The sequence below is a fragment of the Ciconia boyciana genome, chromosome 20, assembly GCF_034638445.1.
Source record: "Ciconia boyciana chromosome 20, ASM3463844v1, whole genome shotgun sequence".
Classification (NCBI taxonomy): Eukaryota; Metazoa; Chordata; class Aves; order Ciconiiformes; family Ciconiidae; genus Ciconia; species Ciconia boyciana.
In genome coordinates this window covers 3,838,643-3,861,753 of record NC_132953.1, presented here as the reverse complement: position 1 = coordinate 3,861,753, position 23,111 = coordinate 3,838,643, and the positions used below count along the sequence as shown (strand labels likewise).

At 45.9% G+C, this 23,111-nt stretch overlaps 1 protein-coding gene across 1 annotated transcript in view; it reads right to left on the bottom strand.

Moving 5' to 3' along the window:
- Positions 1-23,111, bottom strand: part of LOC140661946 (uncharacterized) — a 63,497-nt gene that overhangs the window by 1,334 nt on the left and 39,052 nt on the right. Inside the window, exons 36-67 of the mRNA XM_072884846.1 lie at positions 21,954-22,103; positions 21,708-21,811; positions 21,005-21,222; positions 19,144-19,364; positions 18,789-18,935; positions 17,951-18,115; positions 17,563-17,714; positions 17,180-17,348; positions 16,816-16,924; positions 16,118-16,263; positions 15,626-15,751; positions 15,030-15,209; positions 14,628-14,852; positions 13,977-14,103; positions 13,444-13,643; positions 12,459-12,671; positions 11,954-12,099; positions 11,267-11,394; positions 10,260-10,392; positions 9,776-9,908; positions 9,147-9,299; positions 8,622-8,748; positions 8,204-8,415; positions 7,297-7,459; positions 6,812-6,969; positions 5,862-6,022; positions 5,491-5,632; positions 4,935-5,131; positions 4,758-4,836; positions 4,138-4,275; positions 986-1,072; positions 69-185 (exon numbers count right to left, since the gene is read on the bottom strand). Coding sequence (XP_072740947.1) covers positions 69-185; positions 986-1,072; positions 4,138-4,275; positions 4,758-4,836; positions 4,935-5,131; positions 5,491-5,632; positions 5,862-6,022; positions 6,812-6,969; positions 7,297-7,459; positions 8,204-8,415; positions 8,622-8,748; positions 9,147-9,299; positions 9,776-9,908; positions 10,260-10,392; positions 11,267-11,394; positions 11,954-12,099; positions 12,459-12,671; positions 13,444-13,643; positions 13,977-14,103; positions 14,628-14,852; positions 15,030-15,209; positions 15,626-15,751; positions 16,118-16,263; positions 16,816-16,924; positions 17,180-17,348; positions 17,563-17,714; positions 17,951-18,115; positions 18,789-18,935; positions 19,144-19,364; positions 21,005-21,222; positions 21,708-21,811; positions 21,954-22,103 — 4,926 coding nt within the window. The remainder of the gene's footprint in view (positions 1-68; positions 186-985; positions 1,073-4,137; positions 4,276-4,757; positions 4,837-4,934; positions 5,132-5,490; positions 5,633-5,861; positions 6,023-6,811; positions 6,970-7,296; positions 7,460-8,203; positions 8,416-8,621; positions 8,749-9,146; positions 9,300-9,775; positions 9,909-10,259; positions 10,393-11,266; positions 11,395-11,953; positions 12,100-12,458; positions 12,672-13,443; positions 13,644-13,976; positions 14,104-14,627; positions 14,853-15,029; positions 15,210-15,625; positions 15,752-16,117; positions 16,264-16,815; positions 16,925-17,179; positions 17,349-17,562; positions 17,715-17,950; positions 18,116-18,788; positions 18,936-19,143; positions 19,365-21,004; positions 21,223-21,707; positions 21,812-21,953; positions 22,104-23,111) is intronic.

Below are 23,111 nucleotides of genomic sequence, written 5' to 3'. Positions count from 1 at the left end.
TGGGTATTTCTTTAGCTACGAAGGAAAATAAAAGCATCTCCAATATAGAGATTTGCAAATTTACATACGTGTGACTTTGAGTAGCACACAAAACTCTCTCTCACTCAGGAGCTGCGATGCATAGTGGTCCTGGTTCTGGAGCAAATTCTTCACCTGGCCATTCTCATCTGCCAATTCAATTTCACCTGCAACACACAGAAGTCTAGGTCAGGGTTCAAGGGCAGGAAGCTACTAAGAGCTACGGCAATTAAACTCAAGACATCTCAGCTATGCAAAAGTAATCCACATCTGAGAAACAGCCCAAAGTCTGGGTGCATTTTAGTTGAGTACTATGATCCAGGACCATCTCAAAATAATTACCTGCCTCTCATCCTAGCAAGCAGTCAGCCAAGTTACCTCGATGCGTATGTTTTTAGCCAAGGCAAAAACTAGGTTGTACACCTTGGTGCAAACCTCTTTTGCTGTGGGATAAGCTGGCTCGTAATACACTGCACTTGCTATGGTCTAGGAGAATTCAATGGATAGCCATTATGGTTATGTTCATCAGTGGCAACTTGATAGGCTTAATTAACACGACTGTATTCAAGAACTGAGTGTGAAAATCTGCAAAGAATCTGCCAGTAGATCTGTGTTGTCAGCACATTTCACTGTGTTGGCATAGTAATGAAATCCTCATTGGACATTTTCTTCAGATGGACATTTTTGTTAGACCTTTCCTTCTAACGGCATTTAAAAGGACTGTATCTAGCTATGTATGTGTACGAGGCAAGGATCAACCAGATAATGAGCACAGCCAAGGGCAGCCTCAGTAACTGCAACAAACACCGTCAGGAACATTATCTAACTTTGTTAACACACTGGGAGGCTTGATGACTGTTTCACACTGGAAGACAGAATCAGCAGAAACCACCCGGCTCGTTTCAGAACTCAGAGCCACACACAGACATAAACCAAAGAGGTTCCTTTTCAGGGAACTCAACCATACCTTCCTTCTCACAGCCACAGCAGCGTTTGATGCTCTCCAAGAGAAGCTGAACTTTACACTGAATGTTGAAAAAGGCCTTTTCATTTTCTGTTGAGAGAGGCATAAGTCAAAGCAACCAAAGAAAAAACAACAGCCCTGTGACCCTTCTCCAAATTCCAAATTAAGTGACCCTGCACTCGATCACCCTTATCAATCATCTCAGGGAAACAGCACCCTTCCAAATGTGAGGGGACTTCACAGCTACTCCAGACAGCACTGGACTTCCAGAAGATTCCATAGACCAATAGAAAAAGAGCTAATCAAGAGTAAATACTTCAGAAGTAGAACAAAAACAATGGTTGCACCACTCCTCTTTTTATTTGTTCTTTCCTTTCCAAGAAACTATTAACAGAGCATGAAAAGAAATGCTATGTGAAACTCTGGTCTTTTCATTGATATTCTCTGGTTTTGTGGGAAAAAAAGACCCAAAACATTTTGAAACGCAAAAATGCTTACTTATAACTGAAGCGTACTTGTTAAGAAAACCACAGTGAGGGAAAAGGAAAACTTCTAGCAAAATTCCATACGCATATCTCTGTTTTGATCTAAAACAAAAAACCTGTTTTCATTGGAAAACTGTTACAATGAAAAATTTGACAAATTTTATTTACTACTGCCTTCCACCCTGCCTTTTAAAAATATAACCAGGAACTACAAGTCACAGAGGTAACTTTATCACCTGTCCGGGTACCATGTTTCCCTGTGGATATTAGAGACAGCAATCACTGAAGACGCTTACCTCCATGTAGTACTGTTATAAACATATCTGCTGATAACCTAAAAAAGAAAGCAATGAGGAGAGCAAGGATGGTTTTTTCACTACTATATTCTAGAACAAGCAATCACAGAGAGTGACCTACAGGTGTTTTGTAGCATCTACCTGTAGGTACGTGTTTTGTTTCCTAAAATCCTCCCATTTTCTGAAAGTCCCTTCAAAGTGTCAGTAAGTACCTAAATTCTCCCAAGGTGAAGTTGTACAGGAACTGAAACAAACCTTTTGTTTTTGGGAGCAAGCTCAGAAACTGTGGAACCACCAAAATGAGCAGATGAGGGCAAAAGACCTTGCAGTTCCTCTGGATCCACCAGAGACACCAGTTAGTGGAAGCAAAACAGACTGTCTGTCTTGGCTCCTGGGCACTGAAGTCTCACGCTCTTAATATGCACTATGGTTATGCAAAGGCAAAAGAAGTAAACACAGATTTGTGTCTAGGAACCAGGAAGGAGTGGTTCACAAACCTCTTCACAATTCAGTAAATATTGCAATGAGAAGAGAATAGGCTTTGCTGTTGGAAACAGTTGGCTGAAGCCTACCTGTGGGGGTTGCCAAGGTACTGTGCTGGCTCACAGTCAAGAAATCTTACGTTGCTGTACTTCACCTGGAGCTAAGGAATATTGCACAGAAAGAGATGGAGCAGGTGCTCTGATTCCACTCCTGTTCCACAGAAGCAAAGCCCACTTCACAGCCAGGCTCTCCTGGCATCACAGACAGGCCAAAAGAATAAGAATGGTAGGAAGGATATTTTCAGTTTAAAGATCAGGCTCCCAGAGCACTGGACACTGGCAGCTACAGCGATCCCTGCAGTCACCACTATAAGGAATAGTTTAAGCGTACTCTTCGCTCAAAAATCACATCTCTAGAGACCTTCAAAGGTCTCCGCCAGCAGACCTTACTGAGATCAACATGAGTATATTGAAAACACGCACAGGCAATGTAGAGATGCTGGGCAACGCTTAGAAGTATGGCTCTAAACTGTATTTGAAAACCCTCACAAATATCCTTCGCATCAGAGATCATAAAGGCTATACAGAATGCATTGATAAGTAGGGGCTCTTATGCCACCTGTGGCCTCACATGTCTTCTGCTTTACTGACTTAACAATGAAAACTATAAAATTAGTAAACAATGTCAAGAACCTCAGCTTCCTTCTCGAGCCTACAAGTTATTGATAATCCAAAGCAAGTGTGAAAGTATTTCACCCAGGTTAAGCAAACAGAATATGGATTATTCATTACATATTTGACCAAGTACATCTCTAACTAAACACATATCTATTCTGATACTTCAGGTACTGCAGCTCTGTCCGCAGACACACACGGTCTCCCATAATCCACCTTTAGCCATTGCCAAGGATAAGCCAGGTTCCTCAAGGAAATGAGCTGGTGGCTATTTTACTTTGCAGAAGATGAAATAGTTCTGCCTCTTCAATCCTCTGAGCAATGCAGCTCCTCTTTATTTCCAGCAGCAGAGCTTCATCCCTCTTTGTGGCCCAGCAGCTCAGAAGGGGGCTGAGCTCCCCACGCTTGTTTGATGTTTGCTGTCTGTTACAGAAATTCAAAACAAGCACAGTGCAAATTCAGTGGACAGCATCAAGGGACTGCTATGCCACCACTACGGCAGCCTAGTCCAATGGGCAAAACACCAGGACAGGATCTACTGCCAGCACTATACACTGACTCAGTGACTCTAGAGTATGTGGCAAGCTGCATAGCGCACATTGATAGCATATTCAAGCCTTTGCAAAGCTCGCTGTATGTGAATTTCAAAATAATGCAAATAATCCACCCCTAATTACACCAAAACCACACCATTAATTATTTCAAACTCTAAGCAACACAGTCTAAAAATTCAGCAACAGCTTGAGGCAAACGTTCAGTTCAGAAGACATCCTGCTTATTTTAACTCTTTGTTTATTTACTGCTATAAACCAGTGTACATGAAGTCAACCAGCCGCCTTATTCTCTTGCCGGTAAATTGTTCCCCAAGATCACAGATCTTGGCTGTATTACAACACTTTCCCCAGAAACCTTTTGTGATGAACAGAAAAGCTCTAACAAATTAATTCATAAGAAACAAAAATCCTCTCTTTGTATAAGTACCTGCTGAGAGAAAGAAGGAAACAAGTCTACTCATGTGAATTAGTCAAGCACTTTGGTCTGCTGATTGATGTTCTGGTGACTTCTTTTCAATGACTGCAGCTCAAGAGCAGACATTTGTGTGTGTGTTTTACTAAGGCACCAAGGATGAGAGACAACTTTTCTCCCCCCATTTTGTAATCTTATATCCTATCCACTATAGGGAAACAGAAACTGCAATACAGACTAAGATTTGTCACCTGGATTAACAAGGTCTGAAGGTTGCTGCAGATTCACCAAAGCTTGCTCGATCTCACACAGAGTCTTGGCAAGGGGGGAAGCTGCTCTCAGGCCCCCCACCTCCAACTCAGTCAGGTAAGCCAACTGGAGTTCTAAACCTGAAGAAAACAAGGGGGCACTTTTAAGCCTAAAGGAAGACGAGGCTCTTCATAACTGGATGACTGCAACATACATGCTGCCACAAGGAAATACTGTATTGAGCAGAGAGAACGCCTACCCAAAGGCTGTGAGGATCACAGAACTGATGGTATAGAATTTTCCTGACCTCCCCATATTAGCATTTAATTAGTATAATGACACCCAATCTCTTGTGGTCACTTAATATATAGGTGTAAAGGGTCTGTGGGGACAAAAGTTCCTTGACTTCCCTCTTGCAGAGAAATACAGGAGGCAGAAGTGACTTTCCCGAACTGGAGAAATTTCAGTTGTAAAAAATAGCATAAATGGGAAAAAGTAACTATACATTTGCTCTGTTAGCAAACACACATACCCTCTCTTAACCTAGACTTCACTGAATCAGCCTTCTACTGTGATCTCTGAAAAGTACCCATGGCACCCACAACTAAGTCACTGCCCTTACCAAGTTCCTCGTGTCCAGGGAAGCTGAAAAAAGCATCTTTCCTACTGAAGAGCTCACTTTGCTGAGGCAGCTCATGATCCTGTGGGATAAAAAAGGCCCAAGAGTTAAAGAAACAGGCAAGTGGAAAAACTAGCAGAAAGGTGAGAGATGGCCCAACACCCGATGCCTGCAACTCACCTGCCCTTCCACTACTTCTGATTTACTTTCACTGGCCAGGCTGTCCAGTGAGGCTACAACTGCCACCGCATCCTGTCCTTGGACCTTCTGCTCCATCTCTCGTTTCACAGCTATGTTCTTGTACAGAGCATTCCCAAGCAGCATTTCTAGAGCTTTCATTAACTCTGTTGCCTCTTGCCACGGAGCACCTAATGAACCTGACAAGCAATTTAAATAGACTTCTACAGAACTGCATGAAGAACTGTAATTATCTCCAGAGCAAAACCAAGAGCAGGAAACCTTTCTTTGGAAATTCCACAAGATGGCTCCAAGATGCTTCATGCTGTAACATTTCCAAATAACTCTGCGCTTACCCATTCCTAACCTGACAGACCTGTCTTCTCATTGAACTCACACGAAGACAGGCTGTCAGCTCTTACAGAGCTACAACAACACTGGAAGACATGATCTTGTGGGATCTCTTCTTGTGTGTATGAGCCATGCCTTTTTTTAATTGCTCCACTGATGCCACCCTTACACTCCGCTTCTCTCTTGCTCTGCACTCTGGTTCTCTCACCTGCTTGGAAGTTGTTGCTACAGTGTTCATCACATTGTTCGACACCCACTGCTGCCCAGCTGCTGTCTGCAGGTTTATGCCCACAAATCCTTTGCCTGGCAAAGACTTTCAGGCCTTCAGAGTCCAGTGCTTGCACCATGTCCTGTTTACAGAAAGCAGCAGTATTATACTCTGCAAGCCTCACAATCCACCCATTCCACATTCTGCCTCTCATATCAAAACAGAGATTAGCGTAACTATTTTATGCCAAAATAAGGTACTGAAAGGAGTAAGACCTATCCCTCCGGAAACTGCCACTTCAGGGGAACCGTTTATCTTACAAATGTCACAGTTCCAAGACTCCCTTCCCTCAATTGTTTCTTCACACTGACCCTGAGACTTTGAATCTGCTGGCTGATTCCGTTGTAAAACACCAACACATCCATCCTGTGCTTTGCCAGCTGAGATGCCAGGTGCAAATTCTGATCTTCGAGCTTATCATACAGGGTACGAACGCTGAAATCCTCCAGAACCCTCAGTGCAAACCGCTCTTCTGAAACACAAGGTAAGTCTCATGCTTAGCCACTGGCCACAAGTCTATTCTAATTTATTTCCCAGAAGGGGCACTGCCTGTCCACAGGAGGCAACAGCATTGTGTGTACTGTGAAGAAGGAAAATGGGTAAGGCAAGAGATGTAAGAGAAGGTCTTGTTCTTTAGTGAAGGGGAGGATGACAGAGCGTTACTATCAACTCCTAACTTGTCCAGTAAACTGTCAGGGTGCTACTTCTCTGTAAGCTGTTCTCAGCATCACTAGACAGTGCCATCTGCTGGGCTCTGGACTTGCTGTACCCTGCGAATATCCCGAAATTCCCAAGATGAGGTCATCCCCAGAAGGCAAACAAGGCCCATGAGTCATGTGCCTTCAGAGAATAGAAGGACCAATAGGAGAACCCAAGGAAATATTTTTAAAGTTCTTTATTTTCTTCACTAGTCATTTGAACCTGCTGTTGTTTTAAAGGACTTTTCAGGGCTGGCCACTTGCCCTCCTAACTCAGAAAACACTAACCCATTCCAATGACAGGAGGTTACCCTCCCCAGCTGAAGAGATCAAATGAACCTAGAATGAAAGCGTGCGTGGTGTGCCTGTGCGTGTGTGTAAATGTGCGCAAACATGCGAGTGCATAGCAGCCAAAGTGCCTGTGTGACCTCACGTGTGTGTGCAAATTTCTGGGTGAGTACGTATCAAAACATCATACTAGAGAGTTATCAGAAGACAACAGAATAGGGAGTACGTGGGAAGAAGCCAACGGAAGAACACCTGAGGTTGGCACAGCACTTCACCTGCATTATGCGCAGCTCCTTTCTCTCCAAAGCCAGCATCTTCTCCAGAACCATGAGGACCAACTGTCTGATAGAACTGAAGGCTAGAGGGAATGACGGAAGAGGGTAAAGAGCATCTCATTCTTCTCAGTAAAATCAGATACTGCAGTATCACCAGCCTAGTTCAAGCAGAAGGATAGGTTTCTTGTCTAGATTGTGAAGTCAAAACATGCAGGGGAAGCCTAGGACAGGTAATTCGGGCAATAATACTCTGTGCAGAAGACACAACAGGGGTCTTAGACACTACACTGGAAGAGAGCTGGAATACCGCTGGGAAACTCCTGGGCAATACCAAGAAACTCCCTGTGCAGCTAGAAACTCAGTGTACTGTAAAGCTGGCAAGAAGTACAGCATCAGGGACTGAGAGAGTCAGTAACTGCAATATGACATGCTTTTGTACTATCAAGGTCCGAGCTCCTGATACCTACCATGCAAAGATGGTTTACCTGTCTTTAAGGAGGATGTACTCTGGTGGGATGTGTGGCTCACCCAGGCTCCTCCATCGTGGCTTCCAGCTCGTCAGGGGGCTAATGATGGGGACAGCAGGCTGGAGCACTATAGCCAGGGTTGTCAGCACCACGATTAGGAAGCCCAGAACAAAGAGGACTGCTGGGGAAGCCAAGAGGGATAGCAACAAGTGAGAAACACAGGAAGCAGTGTGTATCGATAGCACAGTCTCCCTTTTACACTTTACTAAACACTCTCCCTCCCACACAAACCCAACATTTAGCAACTTTCGTATTCATTACACGAGCTTCTGCTTCTCCCCTTGCTGATCTGGTGCACGCAGGCAAGGAGGCAAAATGTTTTCAGCACTGGTAGCTGAAGGTGACAGAACCAAGGATCACGCTTGCAAGCCACACTTTCATTTCTATGGCTTTACTGTCCTCTCACTGATGGACAAGGGACTGGTATGTGCACAGAACTTATACAGAGGTATGGCTTTGAGGAAGGACCTTAACTGCCCTTGTGTTTAGCCTTCAGTGTACTTTTTAAACAATGCATTTAATTTCAGTTTAGTTTGTCACAGAAATGCACCGGCACTTCCTGCTTCCAAGCCAAGGAAAACAAAGCCCTCAATTAGTTGAATTCTTCAAGCAGGGTGTGGGGAGAAACACAACTGCTCCTTCCCTTTCTTCCCCCTTCAGCTCCTACACAGGCAGGTTCTTGGCTAGAGAGCAGTGATCTTTGGGAAGGGAAGGTCCACAGGACAAAGGGGATTAAAGCTGACAAAGCCAGTGGTTTGACAGTATTTAAAAAAAAAAAAAAGAAGATTGTTTAAACACACCCAAATAGGTACAAGAAAGGTCATGGCTAAGCATCAAGGTAGGTATCACAGTGTTTTGCCTATACCTGTGATAGCAGCCCAGTTAGGAGCTAAGTTCAGATCCTGTTGCTTCAAAACCCCATGTCTGGCCAGCTGGAACAGAGAAGAGGGCTGGAAGGACACATCTCTGGGGTCACAGCCTACATTCGCTTCATTCACAGTCACAATCAGGAAGTGTTCCTGAATGGTCCTATCCCTGAAAACATACGTCCCAGACTCCAGGAAAACATGGGCAAACCTAAAAGGGAGAAATAAGGAAGGCACTAGTTGATCCCAGCTTCCTTTAGCCTCCAGCTGTGTTGATGGTTAAATACGTAGACTTGAACACACCAAACTCTGGCATTTTTACACACTGCTCACTGCCAAGGACATACTGATTCTGAGAGAGACTCACTCTCGAGTCCTGCCCGTAACACATGCACTATTAATCGCACCAGATATTACCAGGAGATGTTGAGGTGAGTCTCCTGGATGAGGTGGTCTAGCCTTCGGAAGGGTCCAAAATCCCAGCTTGGGTTGCTGTTATATAGATGCTGCTTCTGATAAACAGGGTAATGGCTGGATGCACGATCTGGGAATAGTTCAGCACAGTGTCAGCAACTCTGACCCACTTCAGTTAGGATAGCTGACACTGGACTGGCAAAGACCTGTGTAACTGCGTTTCTTGTATAGGGCCATGCAGCATCAACTCATTGAATTGAGGTATGCATTACTGCCCAGCAAAGACTTACGCTTTCTAACAGAGGAAAAATTTTATCTCTATTCTACAGAAATCCAGTCAAAAAGTAAAAAACACCATGTAAGTCACAGGCAGAGCCTAGACTAAAGTTCTGGAATCCCCTGAATCAAGACAGACAGGGAGGTGAAGGAATGTGCTCATACATGCAGTACTACCAAATATGGAGTCATTGCTCTAAACAGGTCTAGACATATATCTGCAAAAAGCACACAGACCCAAACAACACTCACTGTGGGAATCGATGCTAAGCTGGAAAAGGATTGTGTCTCCTGCTTCCAAACACACTACTGGGTTAGGAATGAGGGGAAAGGCATGGATATCTTTGGAGGAAGTCCTCTGGACTCCACGACCTTTCTGCAGCAACTGATCTGATGAAAAATCTCCTGCCACAGGCAACAGAACAAAACAGAATTAATTCCGCAAAATGAGCAGCATGTGAAAACACCTGACCCTTGGCAACGAAGAACAATTTATTTTGTATCTGTGGGCAATTACAGCTCACAAGGCCAAATTCTGCTCTCAGTCACACCACCATAAATGAGGAGCAACTGGAATCAGGAACCAGCACACACTTGCCAACAGATCTGCCTCCAAATGGAGTTTCCTTCTAGTTCCTCGGAAGGCCAAAATCATCCTACAATCTTTATTTGACCCATTCCCAGGGAGCTAACTGTGCAGCCAGTACAGGTCCCCATTGTTTATTCCCAGATAGAACGAGATCTCTCCCTGCTTTGTAAATAGTTTGGAGTGTCTGACAATAAATTCCCTCTGTGCCAACTTGTTGTGCCAACTTGAAAGGAAATGAATGGCTTAGTCTGGCTGGAACTCAGGTTCACTCTCAGGGGCTCTCAAGCCTTACCCGTGAGAAATGCATCCAGAACATCTGTGCTGGAGACAATGAAACCTAGCACTCCACTGGGACTAAACAGAACCAAATGCACCCGCTGGCTTTTCTGCACGTGTTCATCTGGGCCCAGAACGTTTGCCACTTCCTATTAAAAAGCAGAGGGGAACACTGGTCACTGATACAATCAGCCCTGGACTCAGACCCTGGTTTGTGATCAATCTTACCTTCAGCTGTGCAAGACTACTCTAGTGAGGCTTTTCCCCCACCATTCAGGAACCTTCATTTCTCAGTAATGCACCAACCTCCCTGCCTGATCAGTACTCTGAGTAACGAGACATACTGAGCCTCTCCTCTTTCCCTCTGCTCACAGCTTCATATCCTTCTGTAACCTCAGTCCCCAGGAGTCCCTTGACCTAACTGTGATCTATAAGGGCTATCTCTTGCTGAGAAAGCTTGACTTGTATGCTGAGAAAGCAGTCCCCCACTCCATACTTACCCTCACTTCTCCTTCATTCATCCTCAGAAGCAGCTCTCTATTGATGCCAAATCCCAAGGAGATCCGTGGGGCTCTCAGCACACACAGTTGGTCACAGAGCTCCTCAGCAGAGACATACTGCTTGCAGTGACATCTATAAAGCAGACAAAAGGGCCGATTGCTTACAAGCCCTGAGCAAACAGCTACAACATACTGATGGTCAGGCTAGCCCCAGTATCTTACAATCTCCACAATGAGCGGGCCTACTCTACATCCATGGAAAACAGGATAGAGCAAACTCACAGTCCATCTCATCCAGTACTGTGTCTGCTATTCAGTGCATGCGAAAGGCCAAAATGTGATACCCCACTCTCTAACAGGCCTCTGTTGGTGTCTAATAGAGATCAACTTCAGTCCTGTAACAGAGCATTATGCATCCCTCCCTAAAGTTCTGCTTTAAGAAAATGGTTGAAAACAACAGAGTATAATTCTAACACACTAGATGTCTGTGCAATCCGTGTCAGGAGGAGATTTTGCAATACAGAAGTCCATTCACAACGAGAAAAAAGTAGTATCACAGGACAAGAACTAGCTTCAATGTTTTAGGCAGCATTAAAGGTGGTGGGGAAGGGAATGAGGATCAATTTCCTCAATTCTGGTCTAAATCTAAGAGAGTGATCATCCACTTTAGGGGGCTCAACTTGAGGTACATGGAAAAGGTCTACCTCAGAAAACGTGAGCTCTGTGCACTCTCACCTTGTCACTCAGTGTTCATTTTGGTGTCGCCACCCAAGCATACAAAATCACTAGGTAATGTTGAAAACACAGGCATACTCTCCAGGTAGAGGAATGAGACCAATGAATGAGGGCTGAAGGCCAGTATCTCCACAGAAAGGAACTCCAGCCATGGAAAGTTTCTCAAAAACACCTCCCACAGCCCCACCCTGGAATGACCTCACGAGATCAGTAACAGCCAGTCAGAACTAATTGTGAACTGCTTCTTAATGAGAGGCTGGGCTGAGACTTACATGCCCAGCTCTGCATTAATCTCTCCACCTGCAGGCCCACAAGAAGGAGAGCAGTCATATCGCTCAGGAAAAATGCACTGGCGCGTAGATGCGAGACGGACCTCTCCAGGAGCACAGAGCTCATCCACCTGGAAGAATAATACTCATCCAATGTGTGAAACCAGACAAGCTCTAGCACTTCAACCAAGATGCAGCATCCCTAAAATTCTCTTCCTCCCCCACCCACGCTGCTGACATTCAACGTAAAGGTAATCCAACAAGGGCTGTTAAAAGACAACTTAGAAAGCACGGAAGAAAGATCACAACAATTTCACTTCCCATACAAATTCCTCAAGCAGGTCTGATGAAGACCTCCATAGTAACAATATGGAGGCTTAAATTCCTGCATCTGTCATCTATCCGAGACACTGCACTGCTCCCCATTGCCCTAGCATGGAAGTATCCTTTGCCTCCAACCCTTATGAATTTAGCCTCACAAGGTTCTGGTAAAGATGACAAGTGCCATTATCCTACAAGGAGGCGTCAAGGGTCTCAAACAAAACAGCTAAAGGACCTGCTTGTGTCTGCAGCAGCCCAGAGAACTGAGCTCAGATTGCACGCACACACACACCCTAAGACAGAGCCTAAAGCGCTGAATCACTCTCCCTCCTGCATGTCACACAACTTTGTTTTGAAGCCAAATTTTACCTGAGGTCGGCAGTCCTGATCGCTGTTGCTGTCGGGGTCTTTCTTGCCTCTTTCATCATAATAAATATAACCTGCCTGGCAGATACAGGAGGCATCTGACTGCTGGAAAGCCCGGTTCAGCCCATGGCAGGTACAGCTGGTAGAACCTTAGAGAAGAGGTTGGATTTAGAGTGGTAATCAGGGTAGGGAATACAGTTCATGAAAACTGTGCTCACCAAAAAGGAGCAGCTCCTGTGTTGAATACTCTTTGACCAAATCACACTGCTCATTTTAGTGACACTCCTGGAGTCTGCTGCCCCACTAGCACAGCTTTGAAAATTGAATCCTCCTTCTAGGTGGGACAGAGGAAGAGCAGCCAGGCATTGGTACCACACACGTCATCATGCGGATCCCAGGGCTTGCGGTCCATCATGAAACCATGTGGGGGAATCCCATTTCTAGGCAATTTCCTTCTTAGTCTTTCTCTTAACAGGGGTGAATGTTTCACTAACAAACAGCAACTCACCAGGCTGAGAGGAAGAAGAGCTGCCACAGGGGAAACAAGCAGCCTGAGCAGGAAGGTGATTGAAGGAGCCAGCAGGACAGGCCTGGCAATCCTCTACATGCTTTGCAAAGCTGCGGCTCCCATGGGTCCCTGGGGGACAGGGCAGAGGGGCAGACGCCAGGGGAGGGCAGTAATGGCCACTGGGGCAAGGCTTCTTGCGGTAACTCTTGCTGCCTAGAGAAAGTGGTGGCTATCTCAGACACAGACGCTGCTTAAGGACCCAAGCAAGTGCTAAGAGATAGGCAGAGATCACTTATTTATTCCCGTTATACATACCTATATGTATATACATACATACATACGAATATATATACACATACGTGTGTATATATATTTAATTTATATAAAGTTAACCAACATTCAACATTTTTCAATTTAATGTATTTATATTTAAATACAAATCTTTATTTCTTTGTCATAGCTATTTCACTGGACAAATTCAGTGGCAAGAGTGGGTAGGCATGATCTCCTCCACGCTATCCAGCAGGAGCTAACATGTCGGTGAATTTAACGTAGCATCCCAGCCAACAGAAACTTTAAAATGCTTGTAAAGCTATTCCTTCTGCATCCTAAACCAGCAGGATCAAGCAGCACTGGCTGTCACACAGCAAACTCTGAACATCTAGGTTCACTCTTCTACTTCTGGCAATACGTTAACTCTGGGCCTGTCAGCTAAGCCACAAAATTAGAGAAAACAGGGCTCGCAAGGGCCTGAGAGGTCATCCCCTGAGAGACAGGACACCAATATCCAAACCACTCTTGACCCATTTCTCTAAACTCTCATAACAACCTACCACAACGAATGTTCCACAAACTAATGTGACAGCCCACACCAGGGATTTATAACTGCAGAGGACTGAGAGCTTTGCCCACATAGAACTTAACTTTCTGGTTAAAATCTAAGCTGCTATTTCTTGCCCCACTCCTCCGTGGCGGCTTCATTTACCTGGTGGGCAGATGAAGCCTGCTGGGCAGGGCTGACAGGGTGCCGTGATGAGAGAGTCACTACGATAGGTGCCTGCGTCGCAGATTCTGCAGTATTTCTCAAATGAATCCCTTGGACCAGGGAAGCTGAGGGCCATGTATCCTCCTTCACAAGGCAGTGGATGGGCACTGCCTGGGGGACAGTAGTAGGGAAACACACACCTGGAAGGCAAAACAAGGCAGGAAAAGGGAAGAAAAGTCTCTGAAAATGTTTTGATTACTGGATTCAACAAACAGTGCAAACTAAGGGCAAAATTAAAAATGGTTCTCATCTGATTCCAGGCTCAAGCTAACCAGTAGAAATCATAAGTCACCCTCTTCAGTCTCAGCAGTCACCAAATTCATAACCATAATTACAAAGATACCTTTGCTTTTGCACAATGTACAAAGACTGTGGTTGAAGCATTAATTCAGGTTTTCTCACAGGCACGTTTCACAATATTCAGAGTTTTTAGAAACTTAAAGCTGGCTGCACCAACCATGCTAGGTACTCACAGCTGCTCAGGGCTATTGTATGTCGACGATCCTTCAGGACAGTAATACCCAGCAGGGCACACAGAAGGCACAGCTGTGCGAGCACCACAGTATAAGCCAGGCCTGCAAGGCTTCGGATTTACTGAACCTGGTGGAAAAAAGGCGAAATGGTGATTGATTATGTGACATTCCCAGAACAGGAGAGCATGTGTTGGGGAAGACAGTGAGCAAGGGGGCTTTATTAAGTGTGACTGTCCATAAACACTGCCCTTTTCCTATGGCTCACAAAAGGGCGCAGACCTGTTGGGAACCAGTTTGCTATTTAGCATGAAATGCTAACATCTGAATGCCTAGCCCTGGATGATGAAAGGTACCTGCTCCTTTTCTAGGCCCAGACCACTTCCTTTAGGAACCTCAGCTAAACAGGAACAGGAAGGGAGGGCAGAGAAACAGGAGATGGGAATTCAAAGGCCAAAAGCCAGGAAAAGGCTTCAGGGTAATAAATCCACTCCTAAAGCCACTCCATCAGTGACTATTTCCTAGGAGGGCTGCTACAAGAATGGGACTATAGTCACTGCTAAATGCTATGGCTGTGCCTGCTGTGCACTGTTCAGCTATCTAGACTCAGAAATGGCTGGAAATAAAGAAAACAAAGGAGCATGGTCACATCACCTGCTGGGCATTCATAGCCAGGTTTACAAGGCACTCCTTGGGTGTTAGGCAGCCCTGTCTGTGCTGGATCTGGGCAATAGTATCCAGGTGAGCAGGGATCACACTCTTCCAATGATTTTGCACCAGGCTGGATCCTGGAAGTGCCAGCTGGACAAAGGAATGCGTCCCCTCTACCAGGACACCAGTATCCAGGGGGGCATGGATAATCCTCAAACCTGGTGAGACCTGTTAGGAAGAGAAAGGAATGAAGAAAGGGAGGCATTCAGTGCCAGGAGGAGTTTTAGAGAAGGGCTCTTAGCTCGCTGTGAACGTGAATTACCTCTTCCTTTCCCTGTCTCATCTTAGGAAGTTTTGTAATCAGCTCTAGGGGTGGGAGAGTGCTGGCTTTCACATGACGCTTACCTGATAAAGGGCAGTGATAGCCTGGAGGACATGGCTGGCAATCTGTCAGGCTCTGAGCTCCTGGGTGCTTGCGGTAAGTTTGCGGAGGGCATTTCTGAGGTGCCCGGAGACTGCTGTGGTTGCTGCCATTGCCTCCGAAGCAGTAGTGTCCTGACGGACATGGATAGGCCTCTGAATCCCCTAACAAGCAGAAAGCAGGGCTTTAAGGAGTCATCTTTTCATCGTAACCGGAACACCTTTCTTCTGCGTCCCTCCTGGGTCCTTCCTAAACTATGGCACATATGTGTACAATCCACCTCAATCCAAGCCTCTCTTCTGACAGATGGCACACAGGGATATCTGGAGGCTGGTTGTGATCTCAGGCTCTCCTACATTTCCAATGTTTCTGGAACAGTATGTTATATTAACAGCGTTAAATGTCTCTGCTCGGCAGACACTAGAACTCATCACTAGACACAGTGTGTCCTACTGCAAGGACTGTGCCACAAAGCAGTATCTGGTATCAAAGCTAGCCTCACCAGACTCAGGGATACATACAACTCTCTTGAAAAGCAACTCCCATTCCCTCCCCTCACTGTTTAACCCCGAGTTCCAACCTGCTTTGCACCAGTGGCCTGGCGGACAAGGCAGGCAGTCTTCTCTCTTCACAGCTCCTGGAACATCTCTAATAGTATTGGCAGGACATGGTATAGGTACCTCAGATCCCTCCAGGCAATAGAAACCTACAGAAATGGATGGGAAAGAGATGAAAGTAAAATATGAAAGCACTCCAATGGCAAAAATGACTCAGCAAGAGCCTCCTGTTGTTGGAGAATGAACATCTACACAGCTGCTGGGATGCTAAACCAACAGCCAAACCAACAGCCTTCAAACTCTTCTGGAGTAGCAGTCCAGCACCATAAATTCAAGGTGGTCTTTTCGGTCAGGCGCACCGCTTCGTTGCAAAGATGTAAAAACAGAGGAAACCCATGGGCAGTAACAACTTCAAAGGAGGGATCACTATATTATGCAAGGTAACAGATGCTCTCCAGTTGGTTAGAAGCAAGTCAATATTCTATACTTTAAATACTACTGAGATTCTCACTTACCTGCAGGACACAGCCCTGCACACACCTGACCCCACCGGCACCCAGACAGGAAGCGCCAGGAAAAGCCATGGCCCTGTGGAGTAGATTGAGAGCTCCCAGCAAGGCAGAAATATCCAGCAGCACACTTCCCCTCCAGCCGTCCACGCCTGGAGCAGAGAAGACAGTAAGAATTTATATATGACCTACTGCTAATCATTTGGTGCAGAAGCAGAGCAAGTATTGATGCAATGAACTTGTCTGCAACCAGAAGTAAGAACTTCTTACACTTATATGAGAGAGAAAACAGACCCATTTTTATCACGTATAAAAACCATGCAGATCACTAGAGTGAGCCAGGCACTCTTGAGTTAAAATTCCATGAACGTGGCAAATTGCTTTAGACGAAATTGTGGATGACTTTCCACTGGGCTGGACTTTCTGGATTACTTCCATGTTTTCACAAATCTGCCTACTATCTCTTTCAGATGCTTCTTTATCACGACGATGACGTCAGACTGCTTTGAGATGCGTCCCAAAATTCACAGATCCAACACCTCTGTACCCAAAAGCTGTATCTAAGCTTGTATTTCTTTTCTTTGAATGAGAGAGATGCGGTAGAGAAGCTGGGAGGAAATTAGCATCGACTTATCAGCACAAAACAAGGATACCAAACTGCTCAAGACAAAGTGAAAAAATGCCAGATCGAAATTAATCGTAACCTGCAGTAGTGACCAGGTAAGCAAGGCAGGCATTCCTTCTCATTCCAGAGGCCAGTCATATTTGCAGGAGTAAAGGTGCCTTCAGGACATGTGAGAGGAACCCATGTGCCTGAAAGGGAGACCGCAGAGACAGTAAAAAACCCTAGGAAGACTGTTGTGATCTGACAAGACTCTAGAACTGTATCACAGCATAACAAATGACTCCCAGAAAGCAAGGCGGCAACTATGCCACATTTGCTCATTGCCACCTCCTCATCACCTGGCCTACAGGAAGACACACATTAGGTTTGTACAACTCTGGGATCACAGTGAAGCACACAACATTTGAATCCTTGGCGTAACTGGTATGCAAGTTTCAGTGTACCTGTAGGACAGTAAGAATGTGGTGGACAGCGCTTGGGGTCTCCTGCCACCAGCTCCTGGCAGTAGAATCCTCTCCGGCATGGAACGCAGGATGCAGAGCCCCTCGCTGGCTGATACTCCCCAGCAGGGCACGGTGTTGGGTGGGCTGCCCCTGACCGGCAGAAGTGACCCTGGCGGTGACAGACAAGGAAGAGGATTGCATGGAGATGGTGGCAAAGATAAGGTCTGTGTAAAGGGTGAATCCCAGAATTACCAAAACCTAGGGCAACATCCCCTGTGGACGTAATCAACATTTCAATCAGGCGTGTGTGACACTTTGCCACTACTTCTTTCCCAGAGCTGAGACCCACCTCTTTTCCCTGCCCAGCTGTCACTAAGCAGTACCTTAGGGCAGAGGAATGCTGTGGGGCTGACAGAGCTGAAGTTTGCTGGGCAGTAAAACCCTTCAGTACAAGGTCCTGTTGGAGAACTCAAACCAATGCTAGCACAGAAAGACCCAGGATAGCATGGCACACAGCTCTCTGGGGAGGTACCACCTGAGGAGGAAAGCAAAAGTCAAGGTCAATAAGAGAGAGAGGTGAAAGTACACCCACTACAGTCACAGCATCATCAGCACTTATTTGAATTGATAACACATTGCCACCATCAGGCCTGGCTGAGCATACCAATACTCTTCAGTGACCAAGGGGCACTCCCTCACCCCGGCTGCCACCAATGAAGTCCCCCATCACTGTGGACCACAGGAGAAGTCTGTGGTTGAAGTCACACTCACCTGTGGCATTGTTCAGGGTCCCAACTGGGCAGGCAACTGGGAAATGAGTACCCTCTGGACAATAGTGCCCAAGTGGGCAGGGCCCACTGAGCGGGAACGCAGGTGTCCCATGCGGAATGGCATCAGTGGCTCCTCCTTCACAGTAGTACCCAGCTGAACACAGACCTACCATGGGATAACAGAGAGGGTGGCAATCGCCGGCCCATGGCACTGTGGGTCAGTGAAGAGACAAGAGACACCTCCCCAAAGCCTCAGAAGCAGGCAGATAACTCAAGAGAAGAGAAGCCGAAACCCATCCTTGTCCTGTTTTATCACTGCTGATACCCTGGGCCTTTGGTTTGCCTTCCCTCCTCCCCATCAATCTTTGGCCTCTATCACTGCCTTTCTTTACTTGTACTGACCTCATCTGGCATTTGTTTAACTTCTCACTTCTCTAACTGGTTCCCCATATTCTGTTTTCTGTGGAAAGAGTTCTGCCTCTCTTCTTTTCATGTGTCCAACTAGTAACAAATACTCTGTGTTTAAATGGGAGGGGAAGGATTTAGGACAGAAAGAAGAACAATAAAAAGGTTAAAAGCAAAGAAAGAGAAAGTGGAAAAAACTAAGGGGGACAAGGAAAGTAATGCAGTAACATAAAAGTAACATCCAAAACAAATGCTCAGTTAAAAGAATGAAACAGAGAAAAGACTGATAGGCACAGACATAGGGCAGAAGAGTGCCCTCCAATAGCCTTTTACTACCTCTGTTCACTGAGATATGCTTTCTACTTCCCTGCATCCTTCAGCCCTGAATCTCCAACCCCCCTGTTGTGGGTGGTCTGTTATTAAACCAAACTCACCATCAGGTTCCCAGTTAGCATCTCCTCTGCAGTACCTCCCCACTGGGCACAGCTTGCAGGCAGTGGGGGCCACTGCCCCCTCCAAGGTGTTAAGCGTCCCCTCGGGGCACGGCAGGGGGACCGCAGTCTGAAATGGGCAATAGTAACCTGTACATTGAGAGAGGTGAATGAGACACTGCTCAAATAAGAAAAGGGAAAGAGGTGGGAATGCTGAGTTTGCTCTAACTAATGGTAAATACCCCATCCCCTGGAGCGAACCACTGCTCTGGCTCAGCCAGAAAGAGTTGTGCGGGCATCCATCACACCTCTTCCCATTTCCTTGTTAGGGGGTTTGCCGCACACATGTATTGCTCACCTCTGGGGCAGCTCAGTGGCTTGACAGTGGCAGCATTGCTGCAGGCCATACCAGCTGGGCAAGGGATGCAGACACTTGCCCCAGGCACAGGGCTGAAGGTGCCAGGCTCACAGGGCAGTTCTAGCCCAGTGCCCGCAGGACAGTAGAAGCCCCTGGGACATCTGTATCCATGAATCCCATCAGAAGGGCAGGGAGCAGAGTTTCCTTCCAGGCAAACATACCTGTAGAGAGAGAATTCAGACCTGAAACAATGAGCTCACAACCCTGTTCAGAGGCAGTAGATGGGGGAGGCACTAATCAAGAACCAAGCACACTAAGAAACATCCCTTAAAAATGCAGTTTATTTCAGTTTTGCTAACAACTTACCCCCTGCATCTGTAGTTTAGTGCCCACCTGAAAATTCTGGTAAAAGGCACTAAGCTGACTGGAAAGCTTCCTTGTTCTGGAGGGAAAAGCCTTTGAAAACTAAAGTTTTTTTACTTCAATAGCACAGGGCCCAAGCGTTCAGTTCCTGCTGTCTTTGCTTAGCATCCTTTTATCCCCAGTATTCTTGTAGGCCTCTGCTTTAATGCCATCTAGTTCTACATTGACTCTTCCTTTTACCACTTCCCTCCCACACCCTCACAACTAGTAAAGATGAGGAAATACAAAAACTACTATGGTAAGAGCTAAGCAACAAGGAAATGAGAGCCATGATCCCACTGCATGCCATAGACAAAGATTCAAAGGATGTAGTTTCTGAAGAAGAAACAATTCCTAGTCCTTAAGGCAAATGACTTAGTGCAAAAGGAACAGCATTGAACAAAAGATGCACTTTTTTTGCCTGGAAGCAAGACCTATTTCGACTGAACAGCAGGCTATGAAAAGCGATGGATGCTAAATGGTAGAGGTGTTGAAAAGCAGCCTGGGCAAAGCACAAATTGTGCCCTGTTGGAGAGCAAGAACTTCACAGACTGTCGAAGTCGAGGGTCATTTATAATCATGTAATAGCCATCACCACCCAGCCCAGAAAACCTTAATCAATACTGTTACAGCCAGGCTGTAACATCTTTCTAGGGTTAAAGGAATTTTGGGGAAGGCTTAAAATTCAACTGGGATGTGGCAAGTCCCTCTTATTCCCAGGAAGTCTGTTTCTGCGGCTAATTATTTTTAGTCATTCCAAACATAGCCCTCACTTGTATTTGGAGCTTAGCTTTGACTTCTAGCCAAATTTCGTTGTGATTTTCTCCACTAGATTCGAGAGCCACCTGCTATCAGAAATCATTTCCCACAAAATCTCATTACTACAGTGAAGTCACTTCTAAGATTCTCTTTCACATATAAAATAAACCGAGCTTCTGTAGCCTCTTGCTATAAGGCACACTCATGAGATGGACAAATATTGCTAGCGGTGCTTTCTGCTTGCATTATGCAGGCTGGAAATGCTACCTTGTCACTGGTTACTGCACCACCTTGTGGGAGAAGAGATAAAACACCGAAGGGAAAAAAGATGCCCTGCTCAAATTCTCAGCAAGTGTGATTATGAGGCTAAATAAGGGATTTGTAATACGCTAAACCTATGGTGGAAACACTGAAAAACCATTTATAAGGCTGGGACAGAACGTCAGGCAAACATAAAGGGAAAAGGAATGGCTCTAAAACATCTACAGAGATCACCACGTAGACGCTATATAGCTGACTCGAAGGGCTAAGAACAAAGTCTTTGTGGTTTAATTAACCTTGAGTATAAATATTTGCACACAAGGCATTCGACAAGAGATATTCAGGCCCAGTATCTTTTAGTTCAGATGTCCCTCTACTATGAGCTACAGCAATCCTGCGAGCTATATTTTGCCACTAACAAGTGACTGTCTCACCGCACCCTGCGTTACACAGCGATGTCTGGGCCAGATCAGACAATCCTGCCCCACTGCAATACCGTCCGGCTGGGCAGGGCTGGCACTGTTCCTCTGCCTCCAGGCCCACGATGGTAGAGAAGGATCCAGGAGGACAGGGCAGAGGATACCCTGTACCACTGGGGCAGAAATGCCCTACAGGACAGATGTCATTACCAGGCAGACCAAGGCTGGAAGATTCCACCTGTATCAGAAACATACAGAGAAGGAGAGAAAAAAAAGCATTATTGAAAGAAGATTAGCACAATGTACCACAGAAACAGGTTTGGGAAAGGGCACGTAGGAGCTGAGTCCTACAAGTTTGTTGGCACTGAAACTAAATGAAGGCCACAGCTGACATAAAAAGGGCACTGGCTGCTGAGGCATGGCTATCCTATCCCTGATGCCATCTTTTAGAGGAGATATTAGACAGCACACTCTAGTGTAATCTATAGAAATGGATGTCTGGCCAGAATTTATTAGTAGGCAGCAACATATTCCAGCAGACATTAAGAGCAGCATGTCACTACATCTGAGGAGCTCTCAAGGGCAGCAGTAAGAGGCACAAGCAACCCCATACAGAGCAGTAATGCTTGGAAAACGTTACACCAGAAGCTACAAGATTGTGACAGTCCAGTCCTTGTCCTCAGGTCACCAGGTTTACTGTGCTGCCGCCTGGCACTCACTCACCCTGTGTTTGAAGGGAGCTGGGCTGATGGCTCCCCTGGCACAATGATAACCTGAATAGCAAAGTCCAGAAGGCTGTGATAGACCTGGTGCTGAGCAATACATGCCTAAAAAGAACAGAAAAGCAATCTCAGTGTGAGGGCCTGCGCAGGTCAGCAGAGGAGTCAATAACATGAAGGGAGAAGTCATATTTTCCTCAACCTTCCCACATATGCTGCCCCGGGTTTCTTACGCCAAGTCCCTACTTACCTGCTGGGCAGGGCTCACAGTCAGACTCGCTAGTGGCACCAGTCCTGGGGCCAAAGGTACCCTTCGGACATGGATGCTCTGTACTGAAGTTGGTACCTGGCAGACAGAAATACCCAGCAGGGCACAGCTCAGGAGTATGTGCTCCAGAACCTAGGATACAAAGAATAGCATCTTGCTCGGGAGGTATTACAAGAGGTGAGAGGCAATGTCATTCTCCATCAACATAGTCATCCTTCCTCCCCTATTAGTTCAGCCAGACCCAGGACATGGGATTCATCATGCGTACTTCTGATTTAGTTGTTCAGATTCCCGTTGCAGTAACAGGAGAGAAACAGTACTTTCTGAGGAACTGCACTTCAAGTGCAATTCATCTCGTCCTAAGGCAGACATCTAAAATGAGAAAGATAAATTGCACCTCTGAAGGTGCCTCTTTAGCTCCATTGACTACAGAGGGACTACAGAAAACTAGCTCAGATACAGATGTCTACAAAGGAGTTGTCTACAGTTTTATTAGAGTAATCCCATCTAGGCAGTTCAATTCCACCTGTGCAGCCATATTTCTTGGGGTTTTTTGTTGCATGCATGAGCTGCCACACAGAAATATCTTCATTACTTGCATTCTTCTGGGCATGGAGTTTCTTTCCCCAGATAGGAGAGAGATTTGGCTTCAGCCTACTTGTTCACCTACAAGTCATATTCTTTGAAATGTGTTTTGACTCCCGTTCTTGGCAGAAACTGATGCACCTGCCCGTTCAGTGCAATCCATGTAATACTGACTTAGTAGAACCATAACAGCAGAAAGGAAGCTACAGCATTCAAAATCCTTTTTTGTTCCACTAAGTTTACCAGGAAGAATAACCCCTTAGTGACACAGAATCCCTTTTTATCACAATACACAGCCCCCTCCAGACTCCTCACTTCTGTTAGGCTGTTCACAGAAGAGTCCTGCTGGGCAGAGGTCACAAAAGTCCTTCCTCTCTTGTGACTGTTATGTCCCATTCTCACAGGGTATAGGAAAAGCAGATCCCATGGGGCAGTAAAAGTCTCATGGACAGTGATAGGGAACAGGAGTAACTGAAGTCTGGCCAGGTGGGCAGTAGTAGCCTGCAGAACATGGTCCTTCAGAAGTGGTTTTGCCCAGACCGGCAACAATCAAAG